The sequence below is a fragment of the Chiloscyllium punctatum genome, chromosome 22 (genome assembly GCF_047496795.1).
Source record: "Chiloscyllium punctatum isolate Juve2018m chromosome 22, sChiPun1.3, whole genome shotgun sequence".
Lineage (NCBI taxonomy): Eukaryota > Metazoa > Chordata > Chondrichthyes > Orectolobiformes > Hemiscylliidae > Chiloscyllium > Chiloscyllium punctatum.
In genome coordinates, this window is record NC_092760.1 from 83,535,485 (window position 1) to 83,563,043 (window position 27,559).

The 27,559-nt window shown below is 42.5% G+C and overlaps 1 protein-coding gene across 1 annotated transcript in view; it reads right to left on the reverse strand.

The window, feature by feature from the left end:
- The window catches only part of luzp2 (leucine zipper protein 2), a 388,961-nt gene that overhangs the window by 73,501 nt on the left and 287,901 nt on the right, over window positions 1-27,559 (reverse strand). Inside the window, exon 9 of the mRNA XM_072592734.1 lies at window positions 22,702-22,866. Within this exon, the coding sequence (XP_072448835.1) occupies window positions 22,702-22,866 (165 nt within the window). The remainder of the gene's footprint in view (window positions 1-22,701; window positions 22,867-27,559) is intronic.

Genomic DNA, 27,559 nt, shown 5'->3' on the forward strand with positions numbered 1-27,559 from the left:
GGGGTGTTTTGGTTGGGGGGGTGGGGGGGAATGTCAAGAGAATCAGGATTCTTGATTTATCTGCATCTATTTGTATAAAAGCAGTCAGCATGCAAACGTTATGCTGCCTGTTCATTTAAAACGATGGTACCATTAATTGTGCTGTTGAGTGACTGCAATGCTCAGCAGGAAGCCAAAATTTATGCAAGGCTTGCACCACTTATAACTAGCCTGCACAACTTAAAGACAGCCTGCACCTCTTAAAGGGAAGTGGATTTCAGCTGGAGCTGACATTTGGAAAGAGCAATGTCACAATTTGTGAATTCTGTCCTGAAACATAAGAGCAGGGACTATGCAAGTCAGGTCCTCAAGCCTGGTCTGCCATTTAATATGATTAGGACTGATTTCATCTCAGCCTCAAGTCCATTCTCCTGCTCACTCCCTGTAACCCTTGAGCCCATTCGACACATTTTTAATTAGTATCTCCTCCTTAAATCTTTCCAGTGTCTCAGTTAGGGTTTTATCAAAATGCGAAGCAGCGCAGGGAAATTTGGTACATCATGTTTCTCAGATTATCATTAAAGTGGTTTAATTGAAGGTGTATCGTGGAGCATTTACAATTAAGGGGCCTGGCATTCAGACTTCACCGCACTCTGGGCTGGTGAATTCCATGGAAGAATGACACTTTGAGAGAAGTAATTCCTCCTCATCTCAGTTTTAAACCTGCTGCCTTTTGTCCTAAAACTATGACCTCTCATTGCTCCACAAGGGGAAACAGTCTCTCTATGTCTACTTTGTCAATTCCTTTTACCATCTTATATACCTCAATCAGATCTTAGATTTTTCTAAACTTGAGTGAGCATGAGCCTAAACTGCTGAATCTCTTTTCATAAGGTGAGGCTTTCATCTCTGGAAATGATTACATGAAAATCACATGATTAATCACATGAAAAGTACAATCTCAGAGTTTTGTTGTCATACCCATAAATTTATCTTGCTTTCCCTCAAGTGCATTATTTTATTTGTCATGTGGTGAGCAGAAATGTCTACAGCCTTCTAGATGTTTTCTCTGCATCATTTGGTACTTATTTAGGTTTACTTCTCTATTTTTCAAACCTCTTCCTCTAAAATTAAACTTGTACTTGGTTTGTCAGAGCAAATTACTGGAATCTGTACTGAAAAAAAACAAACGCTGAATATCACAAAGCCATTTCTGAAAGTTTATAAATGCCTCCATGAAATTCAATCCTTCCTCAATTTGAGCACACTCTAATGCACTACCCTAATGCAATCCCTCACCCCACATCTCCCAATCTGATCTAAACGTAGATCATGTTGTTTATTTATTTATTTCAAAGTCTAAATCATTAGAACATTGATCTAATCTTTTTCTAGGAAACATTAGCTTGTTCTCTCTCTGTGGATACAGTCTGATCTGTTGTGGTCTTTAGTACTTAGTTTGCTTGTGTTCTGCATCATGTTGCAACATTTAGCGTTTTATCTATTTATACTCTCAGGTCCCAGTGATTCCCTGCCTGATTCTCATTCTTATTTTCTAAATAATTAGCAATGTTTCCTCATTTTCTACTGACTATCTCTAACACCATCGAACAACTTTTGAACTCCAATGCAACTATACGTGTTAAAATTGGCTCTTAACAGGGTAGTGCCAGTTCCTCAACACTCTGACCAACGCTGCATAACAATAACGTTCAGTTCTGCAAAAAAGGTCACCCTGGACCTGAAATGTTAACTCTGCTTTCTCTCCACAGACACTGCCAGACCTGCTGAGTTTCCCCAGCAATTTCCATCTTTGTTTTTGATTTCCCACATTTATAGTTCTTTCGTTTATTTTTTTCTGTTCATTATTGAACCTGCTGAACTGGGATCTCTGAGGAACTCTCAAATGTCCAACTGATAAATGACCCCCCTCATAACTTTTCACTTTTCAAATATTTATGAACATTTAAGGAAGAGAATGGAATGCTTCAGACTTTTCTATGCTGAATTTGCAAAATGGCCAATACAAAGCCATTTCTGAACATTTAAATAATTCCTCCTTGTATTTCAGTTCTTTCTCAATTTGAGTATACTATCTGCACTACCCCAGTGCAATCCCTCATCCCACATTCCCCAATCTGATCTATATGTGGAAACGTTGTTTAGTTATTTCAAAGTCTAAATCATTAGAACATTGATCTAACTATTTTCTAAATCAGGATTCATTCTAAATGTCAGCTTTACTCTCAGTGACATTTCAAGAAGGTGTTTTCCAAAGAGATGGGCAAAAATAGAACTCAAAAGGGTCAAAGTCACTAGAAGCTGGAGTCCCACTGAGTTACGGCAAGGCCTTTGATCTAATCTGACCATCTACATAGCAATACTGAGGAGTAATGGATATTTGGGTGGATAGGAGGGAAATTTGTTAAGAGTGCATCACATGTAACTGGGAAAGCAGCAGCAAGCAATGGATCCACTGGGGTGAATGAATGATATCCTAATCAGGCAGGTGATGCCATGATAAGCTTCACTCACCCGAATTTTCTATGAATTCAGGCAGGATATCTAATATACATTTTACTTCCATCTTTTTCAGAGGCTTTTTGAATGTCAAAAGGGCCTTTCAATGGTTCAGGTTAGAAAATCTATCCACCTTGTGCTTGAATGTGTCTTTAACTCCTGTGGGAGACAACCAGAGAATTGTTCCAAATGGAACAATACTCTGCCATGGAAGAAATTCAGTAATAACATTCCATAGCATTTAGCCCTGGAGAATGGTTTGCGATGTTCCAGCCAAAACATATTGTGGTTGATGTGAAAGAAGCTACCAGAATGTTAGTAGGATGAAACTCAAGAGCTCCATGCTTTGATAAAATAAAACTATGATCTCAGAATGGATTTTTACATTGAAATATATAAAACATACTGCACAGAAACATCGTTCAGCCTAACCAGTCCATCCTGGGATTTATGATTCATTTACTGCCTCCTTCCATTCCCTTGTCTGTCTCTTCACCCACTCTCATTTCTGATGGTTGAACCATAGACTCTCACTAGATTTGTACACACATGTAGGCAAAGTAATACAGTAGTTTACCATTGCTTCTGCAGAATGGAGACTCTCCAGTACTTACTCTCTCTGTCTTCAGGGATATTGGAAGAGTTAGTAGATGTCTGAATGGACATCTCAAATTTCAAATTTAATCTTGGCTCACTCTTTACGCACCGTAACATTGTATTCCTTGCTCTGTTCTATTACCCTAATGCACTTTCTCTGATAAGATCTGCCCGTACTGCACGCAAAGCAAATCTTTTCATTGCACCTAGGTACTTGACAATAACAAATCAAATCAAAGTTAACAAGCTGACAATGGACTTGTTTGGCCTTGGTGCAAATGTACCTTCCATGGTCAATAAATCCCGGCATTGGAATTAGACCCTGGCCTCCTGGTTCAGAGGCATGGGCATGACCATTATGCCATGAGACCTCGTCATTTGTCCATTAATTGAATCAAACTGAATCTTGCTCATACGCTTACTTAGCTTCTCCTTAAATATATAAAGGAAATAAACTACTTAACTCAACTACTTCTCACAGTAGTGAGTTCAAAATTTTCAGAGCAAGGATGCTTCTGCTAAACTTTCTCTCTGATTTCTTGAATAATATTCTTTATGGGAGGTGTCTAGTTTTGCTTTTCTCCACAAGTTATAGGATAGTATCAAAATATTTCATTCTTTTGAGCACGTTTCCAAAGTTACCTATTAATCATTCACTTCTTTTCCCTGACAGCTATTCGATAATAGTTAGGTCATTACCGCTATGCCTATCTCTGGGCCATGATACTTCGCTTGAACTTCTATCTGCTGCAGAGGTGTGTCATAACATATCTGAACAGGTTGATATAAAAAATATCTTTAATCTCACAGTTGTAATATCATCCTTATAAATCTCTTTTTTATTATAGAACATAGAGAAGTACAGCACAGCACAGGCCCTTCAACCCAGGATTGTGCCGAGGATTAGTCCTAATCGAAAATAAAATAACCTAACCTATGCTCCCCTCAACTTACTGCTGTCTATGTGCATGTCCAGAGACGCTTAAATGTCCCTAATTAGATTAGATTATTTACAGTGTGGAAACAGGCCCTTCGGGCCACCAAGTCCACACCGCCCCGCCGAAGCGCAACCCACCCATACCCCTACATCTACCCCTTACCTAACACTATGGGCAATTCAGCATGGCCAATCCACCTGACCTGCACATCTTTGGACTGTGGGAGGAAACCCACGCAGACACGGGGAGAACGTGCAAACTCCACACAGTCAGTCGCCTGAGGCGGGAATTGAACCCGGGTCTCTGGCGCTGTGAGGCAGCAGTGCTAACCACTGTGCCACCGTGCCGCCCACAATGACTCTGCTTCCACCAGCACCACTGGCAATGCATTCCAAGCATTCTCAACTCTCTCTGTGTAAGAACCTACCTCTGACATCATCTCCATAACTTCCCCCTAACACCTTGAAACCATGATGCCTCATGTCAGTCAATCCTGCCCTGGGGAAAGGTTTCTGGCCATCAACTCTATCCATGCCTCTCATTAACTTATACACCTCGATCATGTCACCTCTCTTTCTCCTTCCCTCCAGAGAAAAAAGTCCGATATCAGTCAACTTCTACTCTTAAGACAAGCCCTCCAGTTCAGGCCACACCCTGGTAAACCTTATTTGCTCTGTCTATAAAGCCTCCATATCTTTCCTATAATAGGGCGACCAGAACTGGACACAATATTCCAAGTGTGGTCTCACCAGGGACTTGTAAAGCTGCAGCAAACCCTCGCTGCTCTTAAACTCGATGGCCCTGTTAATGAAAGCCAAAACACCATATACTTTTTTAACAATCCTATCAACTTGGGTAGCAACTCTGAGGAATCTTTGCACTTGATCAAGATCCTGCTGTTCCTCCACACTGCCAAGAATCCTGTCTTTAATCCTATATTCAGTATTCAAGTTTGACCTTCCAAAATGCATCACTTTGCATTTATTCAGGTTGAACTCCATCTGCCATTTCTCAGCCCAGCCCTGCACACTGTCAATGTCATGTTGCAACCTGCAATAGCCCTTAATACTATCAATGGCACCTCCAACCTTTGCGTCATTGGCAAAACTTACTAACCCACTCCTCAACCTCCTCATCCAAGTCATTTATAAAAACTATAAAGTGCAGAGGCCCAAGTACAGAGCCCTGTCGGATGCAACTCCCCACTGACCTCTAGGCAGAATACTTTCCATCTATAACCACTCTGCCTTCTGTCAGTCAACCAATTCTGAATCCAGACAGATCCCTGAATCCCATACCTTCTGACTTTATGAATGAGCCTATCATGGGGAACCTGATCATATGCCTTGCTGAAGTCCATGTACACCACATTCACTGCTCAACCTTCATCAACCTGTCTTGTCACCTCCCCAAAGAACTCAGTAAGATTTGTGAGGCATGATCTGCCCATCACAAAGCCATGCTGACTACCTTTAATCATGCTATGTGTTTCTGAATAGTCATAAATCCTACCCCTCAGGATTCTTCCCAAAACCTTGCTGACCACAGACGTAAGGATATGAAAGATACAGACTGTAGGGAAATAGATGGTCACATCTTGCAAAATGTCCAGATTACAGAGGAAGGAAGGGCTGGATGCCCTGAAACAGTTAAAAGTGGATAAATCCCCAGGACCTGATCAGGTGTACCCGAGAACTCTGTGGGAAGCTAGAGAAGTGATTGCTGCGCCTCTTGCTGAGATATTTGTATCATCGATAGTCACAGGTGAGGTGCCAGAAGACTGGAGGTTGGCAAATGTGGTGCCACTGTTTAAGAAGGGTGGTAAGTACAAGCCAGGGAACTATAGACCGGTGAGCCTGACCTCGGTGGTGGGCAAGTTGTTGGAGGGAATCCTGAGGGACAGGATGTACATGTATTTGGAAAGGCAAGGACTGACTCAGGATAGTCAAGATGGCTTTGTGTGTGGGAAATCATGCCTCACAAACTTGATTGAGTTTTTTGAAGAAGTAACAAAGAAGATTGATGAGGGCAGAGCAGTGGATGTGATCTATATGGGCTTCAGTAAGGCATTTGACAAGGCTCCCCATAGGAGACTGATAAGCAAGATTAGATCTCTTGGAATACAGGGAGAGCTAGCCATTTGGATACAGAACTGGCTCAAAGGTAGAAGACAGAGGGTGGTGGTGGATTGTATTTCAGACTGGAGGCCTGTGACCAGTGGAGTGCCACTAGGATCGGTGCTGGGCCCTCTACTTTTTGTCATTTACATAAATAATTTGGATGCAAGTATAAGAGGTACAGTTAGTAAGTTTGCAGATGACACCAAAATTGGAGGTGTCATGGACAGCGAAGAGAGTTACTTCAGATTACAACAGGATCTGGACCAGATGGGCCAATGGACTGAGAAATGGCAGATGGAGTTTAATTCAGATAAATGCGAGGTGCTGTATTTTGGGAAAGCAAATCTTAGCAGGACTTATACACTTGATGGTAAGGTCCTAGGGAGTGATGCTGAAGAAAGAAATCTTGGAGTGCAGGTCCATAGCTCCTTGAAAGTGGAGTCACAGGTAGATAGGATCGTAAAGGTATGCTTTCCTTTATTGGTCAGAGTATTGAGTACAGAAGGTCATGTTGCAGCTGTACAGGACATTGGTTAGGCAACTGTTGAAATATTGTGTGCAATTCTGGTCTCCTTCCTATCGGAAAGATGTTGTGAAACTTGAAAGGGTTCAGAAAAGATTTACAAGGATTTTGCCAGGGTTGGATGATCTGAGCGACTGGGAGAGGCTGAACAGGCTGAGGCTGTTTTCCCTGGAGCGTTGAAGGCTGAGGGGTGACCTTATAAAGGTTTACAGAATTATGAGGGGCATGGATAGGATAAATAGACAAAGTCTTTTCCCTGGGGTCGGGGAGTCCAGAACTAGAAGGCATAGGCTTAGGGTAAGAGGGGAAGGATATAAAAGAGACCTAAGGGGCAATTTTTTCACGCAGAGGGTGGTATGTGTGTGGAATGAGCTGCCAGAGGGTGTGATGGAGGCTGGTACAATTGCAATGTTTAAGAGGCATTTGGACGGGTATATGAATAGGAAGGGTTTGGAGGGATATGGGCCCGGTACTGGCAGGTGGGACTAGATTGGGTTGGGATATCTGGTCAGCATGGACGGGTTGGACTGAAGGGTCTGGTTCCACGCTGTACATCTCTATGACTCTATGACGGACAGGTCTGTAATTGCCAAGGATTTTCCTATTTCTCTTCTTGAAAAGAGGAACAACATTCACCTCCCTCTAATCCTCTGATACGATTCCCATGGAGAGTGAAGAAACAAAGATCTTAGCCAACAGCATATCAAACCTCCTTTCTCACTTCCCAGAGCAACCTAGGATAAATCTGGTCTGGCTCTGGGGACTTATCAATCTTATGTTTGCCAAAGTTTCCTGCACATCAACTTCCTCAATCTTGATCTGTTCCAGCCGGTCTCCCAGCTCCTCAAAGTTCTCATTCACGTCGAGGTCCCTTCCCTTAGTGAAAACAAAAGCAAAAAAAAATTTAGGGCTTCCCCTATCTGCTCAGACTCTATGCATAAGTTCCTTATGCTATCCCTGGCCGGCCCTACCTTCTCCTGATCATTCTCTTATTCCTCACATATGAGTAAAATGCTTTTGGGTTCTCCCTAATCCTTCTTGCCAAACCTTTCTCGTGCCCTCTCCTGGCTCTTCTCAGTCCATTTCTGAGCTCCTTTCTAGCAAGCCTGTAATCCTCTAAAGTTGTGCTAGATCCTTGCTTCCTCCACCTTACATAAGCTGCCTTCTTCCATTTGATGAGAAGCTCCTCTGTTCTTGTCACCCAAGGCTCCTTAATCTTACCCCTTCTTGCCTGTCTCAGAGGAACAAGTTTGTGCATCACTCGCAACAACTCCTTAACCAGTCTCCACATGGCTGCTGTACCCTTTCTGTGGAACAATTGCTCCCAATTTATACTTCCCAATTCCTGTTTGACACTGTCATAGTTTCGTTTTCCCCAATTAAATATTTTCCCATGGCAACTGCTCCTTTCTCTCTCCATGGCTATGGTAGATGTGAGGCAGTTGTGGTCACTGTCACCAAAGTGTTCTCCCACCGCGAGACCTGGCACCTGTCCTGGCTCATTGCTGAGCACCAAGTCCAAAATGGCCTCTCCCCTTGTCGGCCTGTTTACATACTGAGTAAGGAAACCCTCCTGAACACACCTGACAAAAACGGCTCCATCTAAACCATCTGCACTAATCAATATTTGGAAAGAAGAAGCTACCTGTAACAACCACCCTGCTACGTCTGCACTTTTCCAAAATCTGCCGGGCTATGAGTTCTTTGATCTTCCTACTGGTATTAGGGGGTCTGCAGAAAACCTCCAGTGAGGTGGCTGCTCCCTTGCTGTTCCTAACTTCCACCCATACTGACTCAGTAGATAAACCTTCCTCGACAACCTTCATTTCCAAAGCTGTGATGCACTCCCTGATTAGCAATGCTACACCCCCTCCTCTTCTTTCCCCCCCACCCTGATCATTTTAAATACTCTAAACCCTGGAACATCTAGCAACTATTCCTTTTCCCGGGAAACCCACATCTCCAACATCATAGTCCTAAGTACTGATCCATGCTTTAAGTTCATCACTCTTATTTCTGATACTCCCTGCATTAAAGCAGACACTTTAACTGATTCCTTTGTTCTATCACATAAAATACCTTCTCGATAGATTTGTTACATCCTGTCACTGCCTCATCTACAACTAGCTTAACCCCCCCCCACCTCCCCCAAGATATGTAACTCTGGTTTGCAACCTCCTGCCAAACGAGTTTCAACCCTCCTGAACCAGGGCGGCACAGTGGTTTAGTGGTTAGCACTACTGCCTCGGGTTTGATCCCTGCCTCGAGCGACTGTGTGGAGTTGGCACATTCTCCTTGTCTGCGTGGGTTTCCTCTGGATGCTCCAGTCTCCTCCCACAATCCAAAGATGTGCAGGTCAGGTGAATTAGCCATGCTAAATTGCCCATACTAAATTGCCCATAATGTTAGGTGCATTAGTCAGGGGTAAATACGGGGAATGGGTCTGGGTGGGTTACTCTGTGGAGGGTCCGTGTGGACTTGTTGGGCCGAAGGGTCTGTTTCCATATTGTAGGGAATCTAATCTAAAAAAAACACTCGAGTGGTTAGCACTGCTGCCTCACAGCGCCAGAGACCCGGGTTCAATTCCCGCCTCAGGCAACTGTCTGTGTGGAGTTTGCACGTTCTCCCAGTGTCTGCGTGGGTTTCCTCCGGGTGCTCCGGTTTCCTCCCACAGTCCAAAGATGTGCAGGTCAGGTGAATTGGCCATGTTAAATTGCCCGTAGTGTTAGGTAAGGGGTAGATGTAGGGGTATGGGTGGGTTGCGCTTCGGCGGGTCGGTGTGGACTTGTTGGGCCGAAGGGCCTGTTTCCACACTGTAAGTAATCTAATCTAATCTAATCTAAAAATCTCCCACCCAGGACATTCAGGTGCAACCCGTCCTTCATACACAAATCTGATCATCCCCATCTTCATATGGCAAGCAGAACTGCACATAATAGTACAGGTGTACTCTAGTCAAACCAAAATGTAATAGTGAATTAACTCCTCTTCGTTTCAGTTCTATCATTCCAGAAAAGTTACAAAGAGCTCTGATACATGAATGGGTTTGTTTCGGTCTTATTGAGATTCGTCACAACTTGCAGCAACTTGTGGAGTTTTATGTTCAGTTCCCTTTGTACCTCTGGTCTATTTCGATTCTTGTTTTCCAGGTAGTATGTGACCTCATTTTATTTAACACAACGTAATCGCTAACATTTATCTTTATTGACATTTTGATTCCCCACATCGGATCTAGTCAGACATTATATTATACAGTGTAAAGAGTCATTTTGTAAATTGATCCAAAATTGATATAAAGATTTACATTATGTTGAGATGTCAAATTATTAACATGAAACCAAATAGGAAGCATAGTAGAGGAAGACTTGTGAAAAAGCTACTTGGCTCATGTTACTCGGTGGAATATATACAATTTGCTCAGAAATATAATCTATTCAAGTAATAACCACAGATGGATCTGCTTAGAAAATAAAAACATTTTGAAGGTTCCTTGATTTCAGAAGTTAATTAAATACACCAGGAGACCAATCTAGCATAATAATTTACAGGATGCAGCCTGAGAAATGTGAGAAGGGAAATATTTCCTCAGGATTTCACCTGATGCTCTAGTGTTATCTTGGTAAGACTCTAATTGGCTGGGGAAACTCTAGGTGGGAGCTTTTATTGTCTCAGTAGGACAGGATTCAGAGTATTCGGCACATCTGTAAATATAATTTACATTTTAACCAACCATGTTGCTGTGGGTTGAGAGTCATACATAAGTCAGAGCAGGTGAGGATGGCAGTTTTTATTCCTTAACAAGGTTGTTACTTTTTGGTCAATTGGCAATGGTTATGTGGGCATTTATTAATTCCAGATTTTTATGGAATTCAAATGTTGGTACATATCCTGGTGGAGTTTGAACCTATTCGCCAGAACATTAGTCTGGAGCTCTGGATTAGAACAGTATCATTCCCACAATTACCACATTACTTATCTCTAACGAGAGTCTGTGGTAATGATATGTTGCAATTACATCACAAAATCAAAGGGATGAATGGCCTATTCCTCATCCTTTGGTAATAAGTTATTGAAACATTAAAGCTGAGCCGAACTTTGATCCTACCACCATCGAAGCAAATGATCTTTCACTCTGGGGATACTGAACTGTGATCTTTCACCATTTATTAGTCAAACTTCTCCCTAGACCAGAAGAACAAAGGCCAATTGTGGCACTAGAGTCATAGATTCATAGAGATGTACAGCAGGGAAACAGACCCTTTGGTCCAACTCGTCCATACCGACCAGATATCCCAACCCAATCTAATCCCACCTGCCGTCACCCAGCCCATATCCCTCCAAATCCTTCCCTATTCATATACCCACCCAGATGCTTTTTAAATGTTGCAATTGTACTAGCCTCCACCACTTCCTCTGGCAGCTCATTCCATACAGATGCCACCCTCTGCATGCAAAAGATACCCTTCAGGTCTCTTTTATATCTTTCCCCCCTCACTCTAAGCCCATGCCCTCTAGTTCTGGACTCCCCCACTCCAGGAAAAATACCTTATCTATACACCATCTCCCTGCCTCTCATGATTTTATAAATCTCAGCCTCCGATGCTCCTGGGAAAACAACCCCAGCCTATTCAGCCTCTCCTACAGCTCAAATCCTCCAACCTTGGCAACATCCTTGTAAATCTTTTCTGAACCTTTTCAAGTTTCACAACATCTTTCCGATAGGAAGGACACCAGAATTGCACGCAATATTCCAAAAGTGGCCTAACTAATGGCTTGTACAGCCACAATATGATCTCCCAACTCGTGTACTCAATACTCTGACCAATAAAGGAAAGCATACTAAACACCACCTTCACTATCCTATCTACCTGCGACTTAACTTTCAAGGACCTTGCACTCCAAGGTCTCTTTGTTCAGCAACACTCCCCAGGATCTTACCATTAAACATATAAGTCCTGCTAAGATTTGCTTTCCCAAAATACAGCATCTCGCATTTATCTAAATTAAACTCCATCTGCCACTCCTCAGCCCTTTGGCCATTTCTAATCAAGATCCTGTTGTAATCCGAGGTAACCTTCTTCGCTGTCCATTTCAGCTGAAAGCAACTGAACTGTGATATTCTACTGATCTGTATATCTTTAGTGAACCCCCAAAGCATTAGAGAGCTAACTGCAGATGAAAACAACTTCTGGTTTGCATTGTCATTATTAATCTTCTGATGCATTTGAAATCAATACATTCTTTCAATATCCATTCTTCTCCTTCCGGAGTTGTCCGCTGAAAAGCCGATCCAACTCACAGCAGGATGGTCTCTACCATGAATAGGACTAGTTCCTGAATCCACCCTAGCCAGAACATTGATCAATCCCATGAGATTAGCGCTAATCCGTCTCACATTGGCCATGTGGCCAACTTGATGAACCAATCTTTGCCCCAAAGGGGTTGTACATGCATGTTGTAGCTGAGGCATATGGAGTATGCTGGAAGAGGCACCACATGGCTAACCAGGAATATCTCCCCCTCTTAACCACCTGCTATTGCCACATGTTGGAAGAGTTTGCAAATTGACAGTCAACTGGTGTGGCTGCGCTATGAGCACGTCTTCCTTGGCCATCAAATCCTGGAGTGGGATGGTCAGAGCTTCTAGCTCAGATGCAGGGATATAAAACCATAGAAAATAGGAACAGGAGCCATTCAGCCCCTTGAACAATGCTAACCAAAAAATCCTCTTTCAGCAAGTACTATGCTAATCAAAATATACACAGTGGTATGGAATACTCTATACCTTAGAGGTTTGAGGCCTAGATTGTTGTTATCTTAAGAGTATAAACATTGTACGCAATGGGATTGATAGTCAAGACACTCATTTCTGAAAATAATGTTTCCTAAATTTTATTCATTGTGGTCACAGTCTTGGTATTCTTCCTATTTTTGCTGACATTAATCTGAATTTTATTTCTTAACAAGTTAATCATAAATAATAAAAGGAGTAACCCCTCAAGTTTTTTCTAGAATTCAATAGATGCTTTGCTTCTACTTAGAATCCCCACAGTGCTGAAAGTGGCCATTCAGCCCATCAAGTTTGCACTGACCCTTGGAAGGACATCCCAACCTCACCCACCACATCCTCCTAGTCCCCCAGATGTTTTTTACCATGGCTAACGCACCTACCCACTGTGGGGCAATTTTGTTTAGTATAGCCAATCCGCCTCACCTGTATACCTTTGGACCATGGAAGAAAACCAAAGCACCTGGGAGGAAACTCACACAGACACAGGGCGAATGTGCAAACTCCACACAGACAGTCACCCGAGGCTGGAATTGAACCCAGGTCCCTGGCGCCATGAGGCAGTAGTACTAACCACTCAGCCACCATGCCATCCAAACCTTTCACCATTTCTTTAGATTCCTAAATGTACAAAACCCTATCTGGTTCAGTCTTGAATACGCTCACTGACTGGCTGTCTTCAGCTCTCTCGCTTTGGAATTTCAAAAGATATACAAATCCCTGAATAGAGAAATGTTTCTTCACCTCACTTACAACTAATCAATTCTTACCCTGAGTCTATGGCACCTAATTGTGGACAATAAGGAAAATCCCTCTGAAAACCTTATGTATTTCGATGAGACGAACTCCAATTCTAGCCTCCCTATTTTCTTAATTTCTCCTCATAGGGCAAACATCTCTTTCCAGAAATCAATCGAAAATCACACCTTGAAGCAAGGCTATCCTACAGGTGAGAAGTCCAAAAACATGCATAGCACTGAGAAAATTAAACGCAGGGAGGGGAACAAGTTCTGCCTGCTGTGCAATGGAAGTGTAACCCACTGAGCACAAGAAACTACACATGGTGTGAAAAATTGTCATCAGTCATAAAGATTAGTCACTTTGCTGTGAAGCAATTTTAAGAGAGTGCCAGGCCATCTGTTTACATTCCGGAATTAACTGCCAGATTTCTGAAAGTAATACATATCCATCTTGCAAGACTTCTTATATAATGCTAACTCTTTGTATTTGGGAGTTTAACCATATGGTCTTCAGCTATCCAATGGCCGATCTATTTAAGCTCTCAAAAATAATTGCATTGAACTCTGTATAATTAGCGCCAATCATATTGAACATTCCTAATGACTGATCCAGATTGATGCTAAAACCTGTTCCTTCCCAGCAATATAGTGTCATTTTAAGCAACATTACATGTACGAATAAGGGAAGTGTCCTGATGAAGGTTACTGAATTTTTTTGTCTCAAATTGTCTTCCCTAAAGATGTTTTTACTCAATGGCCACTGCTACGTTTATCCGGACCCAAATTCAGCTCATCACAAATGCTCTCATTCAGATCATCAAGAGGCAGTAAGAGATTATGCAATTTTAATCGATCCAAACCATTGGGAAACCATCAGAAACAAAAGCAGAGGTTGCTGGAAAGGGTCAATCTTGTAGCATCTGTGCAGAGAAATCAGAGTTAATGTTTTGTGTTCAGTGACCCTTCCTTGGAATTAGGTAGCTAGGAAATGATTGTTTTTTTATGCAGGGGATGGATTGAGGAATGGGGGGAGGAGTAAACAATAGTGGGGATAGGGCCCAAAGAGAGCAATTTCTTTTTTTTTGTTTTCAATTTACAGCATCCGCAGTTCTTTCTGGAAACCATTAGAATTGGGTCATACCCAATTTTCTCCTTCAGTGAATTCAAAGAAGGATATTATACAGTGGTAAAGTTAATATTTCACTGAAATGCAGCAAGTTAGATCATCTAGTGAGATAATACATTGTACAGAAACTTACTGTGTCTCAAAGCAATATATTTTTGTTTTCAGATGAATGAGGAAGTTTAACAAAAATTTCCATCGAACTGACAGTCTACAGAAAAGTAACGTGGAGAAAGTCAGGACTGCCAATGCTAGAGATTAGAGTCGAAGAGTGTGGTGCTGGAAAAGCACAGCAGGTCAGGCAGCAACTGAGGAGCAGGAAAATCGACGTTTTGGTCATAAGCCCTTCATCAGGAATTATGTGCCTTATTACAGAAAACACAACAATGCAGTGCAAACAGAAAAAACAATTAGAGCATAGTTTCAGTCAGAAGATCGAAAAAGGTCTTTTTGCACTGATTGGCAAAGGTTATACAGCAGCCGATTTGGCACTCCACATTAAATTTTTGTTCTGAAGATGAAGGAGCTCTGTTTTCATTCTCTTGTATCTGAGTATAAATGCTTTGATCTTTTAGATGAGAGACGGAGTGTAATGGCGATTTCCCACTCAATGCTTTGTTCTAGGCTTGCCATGTTTAATCCTGTGATCAAGTTTCAGAGATAAAGAGTACAGGGATCCAGATCAATTCAACATTCATACTACATCGTACGGGGAAACACAAAACATTCAAACACTCTCAGTGGACATTGGTAAACAATGGCAAAATATTATGTAGTTGTTTATTGGTTGCCCTTTGGAGGGAAACCAGAAGAGGTTTACAAGAATGATTCCAAGGATGGAGGGCTGGTCATAAGAGGAGCAAGTGAGGACTCTGGGTCTGTATTCAATGGAGTTCAGAATGACGAGGGGGGGATCTGATTGGAACTTACAGCACACGGTAAGACCTCAATAGAGAGAACGTGGAGAAAATGTGTCAACTAGTAGGAGACACGACAACCCGAGGGCACAACCTTAGTATGAAGGGATGATCCATTAGAACTCAGATGAGGAAGAACCTTTTCAGACAGAGGGTGGCTAACCTATGGAACACATTTCTGCAGAGGGCTGTGGAGGCCAAGAATGTCTTTACGACAACGATAGATAGGCTCTTGCTTCCTAAGGGGATCAAGGGTTCTGGAGAGAAGACAGGAGAATGGGGTTGAAAAACATGTCAGCCAAAATCAAATGACAGAGCAGACCTGATGGGCCAAATGGCCTAATTCTGCTCCTATGTCTGATGGTGTATCACCTTATAATTGTAAGTCTCTTTTCTCTCTGAAGATGTGCACAACTGAGTGTCAAATCTGAAAAATCCGGCCCAACATAGTCCAGTGAATTCTTTCAAAATAGCTGGCTGGAGGTGAGAGTAGAAAGGGTAGTGAGTTGGCCTGGGGACAGAGGCTGGATTACAAACTGCGATACTGTCAGGTACAGAGCTGGACTTGCCTGTAGGACCAACTTGGGACCCTGGCATTATGTCTGACATTTAAGAAAAGAAAAGAAATGATGAAAGACCCTTTCATACCTTATTGTTCATCCACCGCTCATTTCAAACACTCCCCATGTCCGTTTCATGTCACTTCATGCCCTCTATTCATACCCCTCCCTGCCCCTCAAACCCTCATGCCAAGCTATGCCCCATTCCATAACTCCCATATCCCTTAACGTCAACTTCATGCCAAATCATCTCAAACAAGCCTCCATCCATTACTCTCTATCCTTACCCGGCAAATTCATTTTGTATCTACCACAGACAGACCTCAGGACTCGTGCAGAGAGAAAATAAAGATCATACTATACTGAGAAAAACATTCCTTGTCAGAAGATTTCATTTATTGCACTTGTATTCCCTGAACAACAAAACTTCTTAGACAACAAACACTGAATGCTGAAACAGAAATTGCTGGTGAAACTAAGCAGGCCAGGCAGCAAAGTCTGTGGGAAGCAACAGAGTTAACATTTTACATTCAGTGACCCTCCATTCGAACATTTAATGCAATTGCAACAAACTTTGAAATTCATTGCTCCACATCAAAGTGTCAAAAACCCATTTGGTTGCCATTCAAACTCAAAAGTGGAAACAACACTTACTGTGGTGTTGGACTGTTGTACAGAGGGAAGCAGTTAATAAAAACCTCTTGGCTTAAGTCAACAGACAGAGTAAAATAGCTAGCAATTTTTTTTTAAACACTCCATTCATTCTTTTCAAAGATCTAAAGGGAAGCATTTGCAAATGCCTGGTCAGTTTTGCCAGTTCTCTTTTCCAGGTCTCTAAGTGCCTGTGAACATTATCTTTAATAACTTTAATAGCTCTCTCTGACAGGTTTGGCAGTTGGTTTTGTCAAGCCTGTTGACTGTTCCAATCAGTTTGACATTATTGAGTTCATGAACTTTTTGCACATAATTATACCCACTTTTAGCAATCCAAAAGATTACCCAAACTCTCCCAAGGAGCAGGTTACGTCCACAAATGGCATCTAATCTGGCCCAAAGGTGTCTTGGGGGAATCATACCTGCAAGGGCACCTTCCCCCTTCAAAGGGATACCTTGATTTTTCAAGTGAATTCATAGAGTTCACACCTGCTCTGAGCAGACCAAATCTGCACACACTGAGTTTCACACTAAAGTGATGCCAAAATGCAATGGGAGGCAGCTACTGATGTAAGTGGACAGCTGCCTTTGCAAACTGCCATGCTTGTGTCTTGGCCTGTCTCCAAAGACACCCTCGTGAAACATGTTTGGGAGCGACGCAGGAGGGGTAATTTTGAGCTACCACCATTCATTTCAGCCGTTTTTACTGCTCCAACCGGGGACCCCAATTAAAAATTTCATCACACATACAGTTGACAAACACAACATGGAGTCATAGAATTGCTAACAGTACAGAAGGCAGCCATTTGGCCCCATTGTGTCTTTCCTGTTTTTAAATCAACAGCTACTCACCTGCTGACCACTCTCCATAACCCTGTAAAACTTTCCTGTGAGATGACTCAGAAATCACCATTTTTCCATTCTTAAAACTCTGGGCTGATTTTGCTGTTTATTTATTTCATCAGTCCTGCCTGCCAACACATATAATTATCGACCTGGAATTTGCTTACATAGCAGACCGGCGTGGGATGTAGGACATACTTAACCTCAATTAACTTGCTAAAGAAAATGGTTTTTTCTTCAATAAGTTTCCACTCAAAGATGCTTTTGGGTGAGGTGTACAGAATTGATCACAAAAGGTTGAGACAATTCAATGCCACAATGACAAAGTTCCAATTTCTATCATGCCTACAGACTGACTCTAGTTATTATTATTTTTTTAAAAGACTTCTGAATTATTCCAGCAATCCATTAAGTTTTAATCAGTCACTCATTTCTGCGGATGCTTCACATTATTATTACTGAACTCGATCTTGAGTCCTGAAGGCTGCAGGGACCTTCAGTGGAAAAGGAGTTGCTGTCTTCCAGCTTGCACTGTACCTCATTGGAGCACTGCAGCAAGCCCAAGGCAGTGATGCTGACCAGGGAACATTGGCATATGTCGAAGTAGCAGGCAGCAGGACCTTTCATACTCAATATCGAGTTCAATAATTTTAAGGCCCGAGCACCTTCTCCTGTGTCTTTACTCCAACCCCCACACACCAGGCCCTGTCATCACATATCATCATTCCTGATGAAGAGCTCCTGCCCGAAACGTTGATTTTCCTTCTCATCGGATGCTGCCTGACCTGCTGTGTGTTTCCTGCACCACTGCAGTCCTCACCTTTGCCTGCCATCACATGGGCTGCTACCACAAGCAACCCATTGCCAGCCACTAATGGTCACCATTAGCAGCTATTCATAGCCCCAGGTCGACCTCCCCCCAACCAGATGTCCATCCAACTGTTGAGCCCTCTCTGGTTTCCGTCTCCACCTATCATTTACTCTACCTCTTGTCCACCTGCTATTCAGCATATGAGTTGCTGTTCTTCCAACTTGCACTAAGCCTCACTGGAGCACTGCAGCAAGCCCAAGACAGAGATGTTCACATGGCAAGCCCAACACACTCTGTGCCTTCCAGTCTTATAGAGTTAGATAAGCTCTCTATGGTCAAAGAGATCAAAGGTTATGGGGAGAAAACGGGAGAATGGGGTTGAAAGTCTTATCAGCCATGATTGAATTATGATGCAGACTTGAGGGGCCAAATGGCCTCATGTCTGTTCCTATGTCTTATGGTCTTATATATTTACAACCTTCTACTAGCTATAATCAAATCTGAAGAAGGGTCACATCACCCTAAACATTAACTTTGTTTTCTCTCCACAAACGCTACCAGACCTGTTAAGTTTTTCCAGCAACTTCTGTTATTGTTCCTGATTTCCAGCATCCACCATCCATGTTTTTCTTTTGTTTTGCAGGTTTGGAGCTCATGTTTGGATGCATAGTTGTGGTGAATTTAGCAAGTAACCTGTTGGCCTTCTTTAAGATTTACAAGACAACTTCTCTAGAGCAACCTGTGTCTTCCAAGATTCCAGAGACATCTGCCTATCTTGGTGACATTTGCTATGACATGCCAGAGTGCTAGATTGGTAGCCATTTGTACATAGGCATGCCATTTTTCTGTCTAAAGCCAAGATTTATTGGCCAAAGCTGTTCTTTTCTTTTCCCAAAGCGAATCAATACAGAGAGAATTAATTTTTCTTTTCCTCTACTTGGTATGTGTGGTTTCAGATTATGGGGCGGGATAAACAGTCATGTTTTTGCATTACAAACCAAGTGCGTTAACTGGTCTCCCATCTTTATTCAATGAGTTTTGTTTCTCAATCAATCAATAGTTTAGTGTTTATTAAAGAATCCTGATTGATGGATCTATATTTTTTAACTCTCATATGAGAAAAGTGAACAGTTAGCCTTATCAGATCTGGGTATATAACAATTGAATTCATGTTGCGACTCATGGGGTAATGGGTCTGGAGAGAAACAGTTCACTCTTCCTATCTTGGCCATAACATGAAAGATCGACATACAAAGAAAGAGCAAGTCAAATATAGCACAATTTACCGTATAAATTTTCATCTGCAATTTTGGAAATCTGAATTCAATTCTAATCTCCCTGTTATTGGAAAGACGTTGTGAAAGTTGAAAGGGTTCGGAAAAGATTCAAAGATAATGCCAGAGTTGGAGGGTCTGAGCTACAGGGAGAGACTGAATAGGTTGGGGCTATTTTCCCTGGAGCTTTGGAGGCTGAGGTGTGACTTTATAGAGGTTTATAAAATCATGAGGGTCATGGATAGGGTGAATAGGCAAAGCCTTTTCCCTGGGGTGGGGAAGCCAAATCGAGATGAGTGCTGTTTCATTGCAAACATACAAGTGAATTCTGACAAGGTCAAACTACAAAGAAGGGCTTATGCCCGAAGCGTCGATTCTCCTGCTCCTTTGATGCTGCCTGACCTGCTACGCTTTTCCAGCAACATATTTTTCAGCTCTGATCTCCAGCATCTGCTGTCCTCACTTTCTCCTACAAAGAGTATTCCCTGAGTGTTCATCCCCATCTCTGTAATTTCCACCAGACTCACAACATAGTGAGTTCCTCTAATTCTGTCACCCACTCCCCCTCCCAATCCTTTATTTTAACTGATCCATTCCTGATGCTTTTGCTTGCCTAGATTCTAGACTTTGATCAAATAACTTTTATGGCTCACTACATTCACATTTCTCTTTTGGAACATTCCTTAGCACTTATCGCTTAGGAACATAGGAGCAAGAATAGGCCATTCAGCTCATCAAGACTAACCCGCCATTTAATATGTTTCATAGCTGGTCCATCAGTGCAATGCCTTTTACCCATTCCATCCCCATAACCCTGTATATTACTGGTAAACGTGAATCCATCAATCTCGATCTCGACCTAAAAGAATGAGCTTCTAACAGCCTTCTGTGCAGAGAATTGCAAAGGTTCACCACCCTCTGAGTAAAAAAACATTATTGGATCTAAATGTCATTCCCATATTTTTAAACAGTTTCTACTTGTTCTAGATTCTCCAACTAGGAGAAATATCTTACCTGCGTCTACCAAATCTAACTCCTCCAATATTTGTAAGTTTCAATGAGATCCTAACCCATCCTTTGAATCTTAAGAGTTGCAAAGCTAGCAAGGACGGACAAAGCACAGAGAGTCCTGAACAAAGTAAAAACATGACACTTGGTCAAAACAAATAGCTGCAGATGAGTTGCCATGAAACAAAAAACAAATTCAAATTTGGCCAGTTTAAATTGTGCCCCAAGATATCAGAATCTAATCAAATTTAAATTTAGTATTTTGACAACATCAAAACCAATGAAATGATCCAATGTTTTTGAATCATTTTGAATAGTTAGGAGAAGAACTGCCAAGGACATCCACAAATATAGACTGCTAACTGAAGAGCTCTCTGAAAGGTACCTGTCTGTAAGAAGTGTGCGCAGCAGAACATCGAAACCAACCTAGAGAAAATCTACAGAAGAAAATCTATAAAGGAGAATTGAAAAGCTGATTGGGTTTTGAAACATGATTTTTTTTGTAACTCTTAATCGGGATTTTTCATAGGACCAGCATTATGGAGTGGGAGGTAAAAGATAGGTTCAAGAGAAAGGAGTTGTAAATAGTTGTTGGTTTTAATATTCTCTGTTGAACTGAAAGAACAAAGTTGTTAATGCTTACTTTAAATAATGACCTCTGGCATAATTCTTTGCCATTCAACTTTTAACAGATTACAGCGCGAGGTGAATTGAAGTTTGTTTTTGTTTCATGGCAACTTACCTGCAGCTATTTGTTTTGACCAAGTGTTATGTTTTTACTTTGTTCAGAACTCTGTGCTTTGTCGGTCCTCTGCCAGCTTTTCAACTCTCTTAAATATACATTGTCAGGTTTAAATTAGCAGAGGGGTTTAACATGTCATAACAATGACACACTGTGAAATATTGAATTTTTTTTAATGCACCCATCCTGGGGTAACTTATTACATGACAGGCACAATATCAATTCAAGTTGAGACTGACATAACACTGTACCAATTCCTTGCAAGGAGAGAGAACACACTGTTCATAATCCAAATTAGCAAGAACGATCATTTTGACTACTCTCAAAAGAATGGAACATATTACAGCTGTTCAAAACTTTAGTTAGGCCACATATGGAATATTGAGTGCCACGATAGTTCTAGTCACCACACTACTGGAAGGATGCTTCAGAGGGAGTGCAGAGATGGTTTACCAGGATGTCGCCTGGTCTGGAGGGTTTTATTTAGGAGGAAAGTTTGGGTAAACTAGGATTGCTCTCACCAGAAAGACAGAGGTGGAGATGCAACTGGATAGAGGTCTACAAAATGAGGAGAGGACTAGATGAATTAGACAGCCAGAAGCTTTTTCCCTGGGTGGGAAGGTCAACTACAAGAGAGCACAGATTCAAGGTGAGACGGGCTAAGTTCAGGGGAGAAGTACGGGAAAAATGTTTCACAAAGATGGTGGTGCGTGCCGAGAATGCACTGCCAGTGGAGCTGGTGAAAACAGTTACGATAGGAAGGTTTAAGGCATATTAGACAGACACATGGACAGGAGGCAAACAGAGGGATAGAAACAGTGCATGGGCAATATATTGTGGGTCTAAATAAGGATTAGAATTGGTGCAGGCTCATCAGGCTGGAGGGTCTGTTCCTGTGCTGTATCGAACTGAACTGTGTTGTATTGAATTATATTGAACTGTGTTGAATTGCATATTGAATTGCATATTGAATTGCATTGAGTGATCAGCCATTTTTGTTTAAGGCCTAAAAAGCTGTTTTATTGCAAACCTTCCTCACAAATCCATTTTAGGGTGGAACAGTGGCTCAGTGGTTAACACTGCTGCCTCACAGTGCCAGGGACTGGGTTTGATTCCAGCTTTGAATGACTCCGTGACTCCAAACTCCGTGTGGAGTTTGCACATTCTCCCAGTGTCTGCCTGGGTTTCTTCCTGGTGCTCCGGTTTCCTCCCACAGTCCAAAGATGTTAAGGTTAGGTGGGTTGGCCATATTAAAATGCCCCATAGTTGTCAAGGATGTATAGGTTAGGTGCATTAGTCAGGGGTAAATGTAGAGTATTAGGGTAGGGGAATGGGTCTGGGTGGCTTACTCTTCAGAGGGTCAGTGTGGACTTGTTAAGCCGAAGGGCCTGTTTCCACATTGTAGTGATTCTATTCTATTCTATAAGTAACCTGATTCATTATATAGAGCTAACGTGGTGCAGCCTTCAATTAACACTACAGTGGGATAAAATGATTGCTTCACACAGATCAATTGAGTCAAACTCTGCCAATTGCTTCAGTCACAAGCACACTTTGAAGTTACCTTCCTGTTGGCCTGGTGAAACGGATGTCGGGAGCTGTTTTTACTTGATAGCATTCCATTCTCTGTAGTTCTGGGAGGATTCATGCCAATAAACGGAGGCTGGTTCTTTAGAACTCCAGATACACAGAGCTGTGCCACCTCCTTCAAAGCCTTCAGCTGCGATTCCTGAGACAACAAAGATCACAAACTAATTAAATCCCATCAAACCATTAACTCGTGACTGTTTTTAGCTTTTTGCTATTGATTACAGGAAAAACCAAATGCTGCAGACCCACGGCCAGGACCGACTTCACGCTTGTGGATTATTTGTCAATTGGTTTGCTTCTCCTTGATCAGAAGATAATGTGCGCATTTGCTTTTGATTCAGGCTGCTCGATAATTTAACCTCAACTTCCAATAAAAATAACTGATTAACAGATGCGCATGATAGAATCTTTGGGAAGCACACTTTGGCGTTGTGGGTTCTGAGAGGATTTGGGGGTTTTGGATCAGCCTTTGACCTTTTCTCCACTTCCAAAAGGCCTTTGATAAGGTGCCACACGGGAGGCTGCTGAGCAAGGTGAGGGGCCCATGGTGTTAGAGGTGAGCTACTGGTACGGATTGAGGATTGGCTGTCTGACAGAAGGCAGAGAGTTGGGATAAAAGGTTCTTTTTCTGAATGGCAGCCGGTGACAAGCAGTGTCCCGCAGGGTTCAGTGTTGGGGCCGCAGCTGTTCACGTTATATATTAATGATCTTGATGAAGGGACTGGGGGCATTCTAGCGATGTGTGCCGATGATGCAAAGTTAGGGGGACAGGCAGGTAGTACTGAGAAAGTGGGGAGGCTGCAGAAGGATCTAGACAGTTTGGGAGAGTGGTCCAGGAAATGGCTGATGGAATTCAATGTGAGCAAATGCGAGGTCTTGCACTTTGGAAAAAAGAATACAAGCATGGACTACTTTCTAAACGGTGAGAAAATTTGTAAAGCCAAAGTACAAAGGGATCTGGGAGTGCTAGTCGAGGATTCTCTAAAGGTAAACATGCAGGTTGAGTCCGTGATTAAGAAAGCAAATGCAATGTTGTCATTTATCTCAAGAGGATTGGAATATAAAAGCACCGTTGTGCTACTGAGACTTTATAAAGCTCTGGTTAGGCCCCATTTGGAGTACCGTGTCCAGTTTTGGTCCCAACACCTCAGGAAGGACATACTGGCACTGGAGCATGTCCAGCGGAGATTCACACGGATGATCCCTAGAATGGTAGGTCTAACATACGAGGAACAGCTGAGGATCCTGGGATTGTATTCATTGGAATTTAGAAGATTAAGGGGAGATCTAATAGAAACTTACAAGATAATACATGGCTTGGAAAGGGTGGACACTAGGAAATTGTTTCCTTTAGGCGAGGAGACTAGGACCCGTGGACACAGACTTAGAATTAGAGGGGGTAAATTCAGAACAGAAATGTGGAGACATTTCTTCAGCCAGAGAGTAGTGGGCCTGTGGAATTCATTGCCGCAGAGTGCGGTGAAGGCCGGGATGCTAAATGTCTTCAAGGCAGAGATTGATAAGTTCTTGATGTCACAAGGAATTAAGGGCTATGGGTAGAATGCGGGTAAGTGGAGTTGAAATGCCCATCAGCCATGATTTAATGGCGGAGTGGACTTGATGGGCCGAATGGCCTTACTTCCACTCCTTTGTCTTATGGTCTAATGGCCTTTTCCCAATATCAATAACAATATCCTACATGGGGCTTGAGAAACTTCCTTTACTCATCACCAGCTCAGCAAGTGGAGTTAAGAGGTCATGTTGCAGCTGTAAAGGACATTAATGAGACCCTTCATGAATGCTGCATTCAATTCTGCTCTCTCTACCATAGGAAAGATATTGTTAAATCCGAAAGAGTGCAGAAAAGATTGACAAGGATGTTGCCAACTTTGGAGGGTTTGAGCTATGGGAGAGGTTGAATAGGCTGGAGCTGTTTGCCCTGGAGCTTCAGACGCTGAGGTATGGCATTATAGAGGTTTTTTAAAATCATGAGGGGCATAGATAGGATAAAAAGCCAAGGTTTGTTTGCCAGGGTAGGGGAATCCAAAAATAGAGGGAAGATGTTTCAGGTGAAAGGGGAAATATTTAAAAGGGGCAACATTTTCACACCCATTATGGAATAAGTTGCCATAGGAGGTGGTGAAGGCTGGTACAATTATAACGTTTAAAAGGCATCTGGATGGGTATATAAATAGGAAGGGTGTGGAGGGATATGGGCCAAGTGCTGGCAAACAGGACGAGATTAATTTCGGATATCTAGTCAGAATCGACGAGTTGGACTGAAGGGTCTGTTTCCATGCTGTACATCTCTTTGACTTTAACTAGATCTGCTGTGAGACATTGCCAGAAACCTTGCAGTTCCACCTTTAACCTGAGCAGTAATGAGATTCATAGGGAGCAAGCAGTGGCCTGAGGAGCTCGATATAGAATTAGAAGCATGAAATTGCTAGACAATATGCAGTAAGATGAGGCCAACATGAAGGTAACAGTTCGGATAAATTTGCACTCAAAATACCTGAAAGGAAAATTAAATTATCTCATCAGCAAGCAGCAGCAGAAACACTTAAACTATGATAAAAGTAACATGCACAATGCATGGTTCCTAAGTTTTGTTGCAAGATGGTAGTTAACCATAGAAATAATGAAAAAGAAAAATCTCGAATGTGGTAGCTAATAGTGTGGGATTTTCTCCTTCTGGGGTATACTCATTTTGACCACTGCATGTCACACACTGTCTCACTAAGGCTCTTGGAACCAGAAATGTGATGAGTTGCACATGCTTTTTGGTTCCCCATTTCTTCAGCCGGAGGGTCAGTTAGTTCTGTTGGCTGAATGGTTGGTTTGCACAATGATGCCAACAGCGTGGGCCCAATTCCTGTACCAGCTGGGCTTACCCTGAAAGTTGTGTTTTCTCAACCTTGCCCCTCGTGAGGTGCGGTGACCCTCTGGCTAAACTCACCACTTTTCATCTTCCCTCTCAGAAGAGAGCAGTCCTACCCCTCCTCTGGTGACTTTACCTTCACTAATCTAATGAAGCAGGTAGATACATGCAATATTAGGGGGAAGTGACTGCCACACTCTGCCTTGTGCTAGCCCCTTTGGAAAAGCTGGATGCTGGGGCTGATTTGGGTTTTCAGCTCTCAACAATTGTGGGGTGAGGGAGTGGGACTGTGACGTCAGTTGGAGAGAGGCCTGTGCTAGTTCTTTTAGGAGTGTGACTTTATATGGGCCTTAGAGCATCCTGCAGAAATCAAGAGGCAGCTTCCTGTGCCCTTCTCCTGCTGCAGGCACTGAACCAGACCACAATCATCAATCAACAGCATCTCATTGGTACTTAGGTCACATACCAAAAGTTTCTGAATCAAAAGCCAGGAAGGTGTGGTGACTGGTTGCTGCCACTGGTCACCCTTGGTTACATGCCTCCCTGGTGTAGAAGAAGCAAGTGGAAGGAACTCTCCATTTTAATTTTTGTTTCCTCATTTTGCAGGAAAATGCACAGCCTTTCAGCTTTGACCTTTTTCCAAGAATGTGGGAGATCAGCAGGTGGACGCTTGAAGGCAGCAGGGAATCAGATTATCCTGAGGGGATGTATTATGGTAATGTCACTGGTCGAGTGATGCAGAGCCCCAGGCTAAAGTTCTGGGGACACAAATTTGTATCTCATGACAGCAGATGGTGAAGTTTGAATCCAGTAAGATCGCGCATTTAAAGCGATTTGATGCCAGCCACGTAACTACTACAGATTGTTGTAAGAAGCCACCTGGTTTCTCTGGAGGGAAATCTTCCCTTTTGTCAGGAAGTAAACCTGGTCGACATGCCGATGCCAGACTCACTGTAATGTAGCTGACTCTTAAACGCCCTCTGAAATGGACCGGAATGCCACTCAGTTCCAAGGTAATTAGGGATGGCCAATAAATGCCAGCAATGCCAAGAACACCATAAGACATAGGAGCAGAGATTAGGCCATTCAGCCCATTAAGTCTGCTCTGCCCTTCAATCGTGGCTGGTAGGTTTTTCAACACCATTTTCTCACTTTCTCCCCATAGTCTTTGATCCCCTTGACAATCAAGAACTTATCTACCTCCCATGAATGAATGAATCTCCCAATGCAGCAACAGTTAATATGCTGAATTTGCAGAATAAGTTAACACTGCACAAATCATAAGACCATCATGGAGCTCAAATTCTTTTGGTTGTCGACTAGAAGCATTTTACGTTCTTCAGGAATTGCCTCTTACCCCAAAGTATTTATTATAATAATTCAGCAAACAACGTCTCAGGCGACTGACTGTGTGGAGTTTGCACATTCTCCCAGTGTTTGCGTGGGTTTCCTCTGCGTGCTCCGGTTTCCTCCCACAGTCCAAAGATGTGCAGGTTAGGTGAATTGGCCATGCTAAATTGCCCATTGTGTGAGGTGAAGGGGTAAATGTAGGGGAATGGGTCTGGGTGGGTTGTGGATCGGCGTGGACTTGTTGGGCCGAAGGGCCTGTTTCCACACTGTAAGTAATCTAATCTAATCTAATCTAAATTATCTCATATCACAAGCAAACTGTGAAGAGTTGATCTATAATAGAGTCCATCAATGTTGTACATTTGTTGTTCGTATATTGTAAGGATGTTGTTGCAACAGGCAACACAGTCATGGGAAACTGATTGAAGAACACTCCTTTCACATATTTTCACAGCGTCAGGAAACTAGCAAAAAATCCAGGGGAGGAACGTATTGGATTCAATATGAAAAATGTAAGCACATAACATAAGAACATAAGTACTAGGAGCAGGAGTAGGCCATCTGACCCTTTGAGCTGCTCCGCCATTGAATAAGATTATAG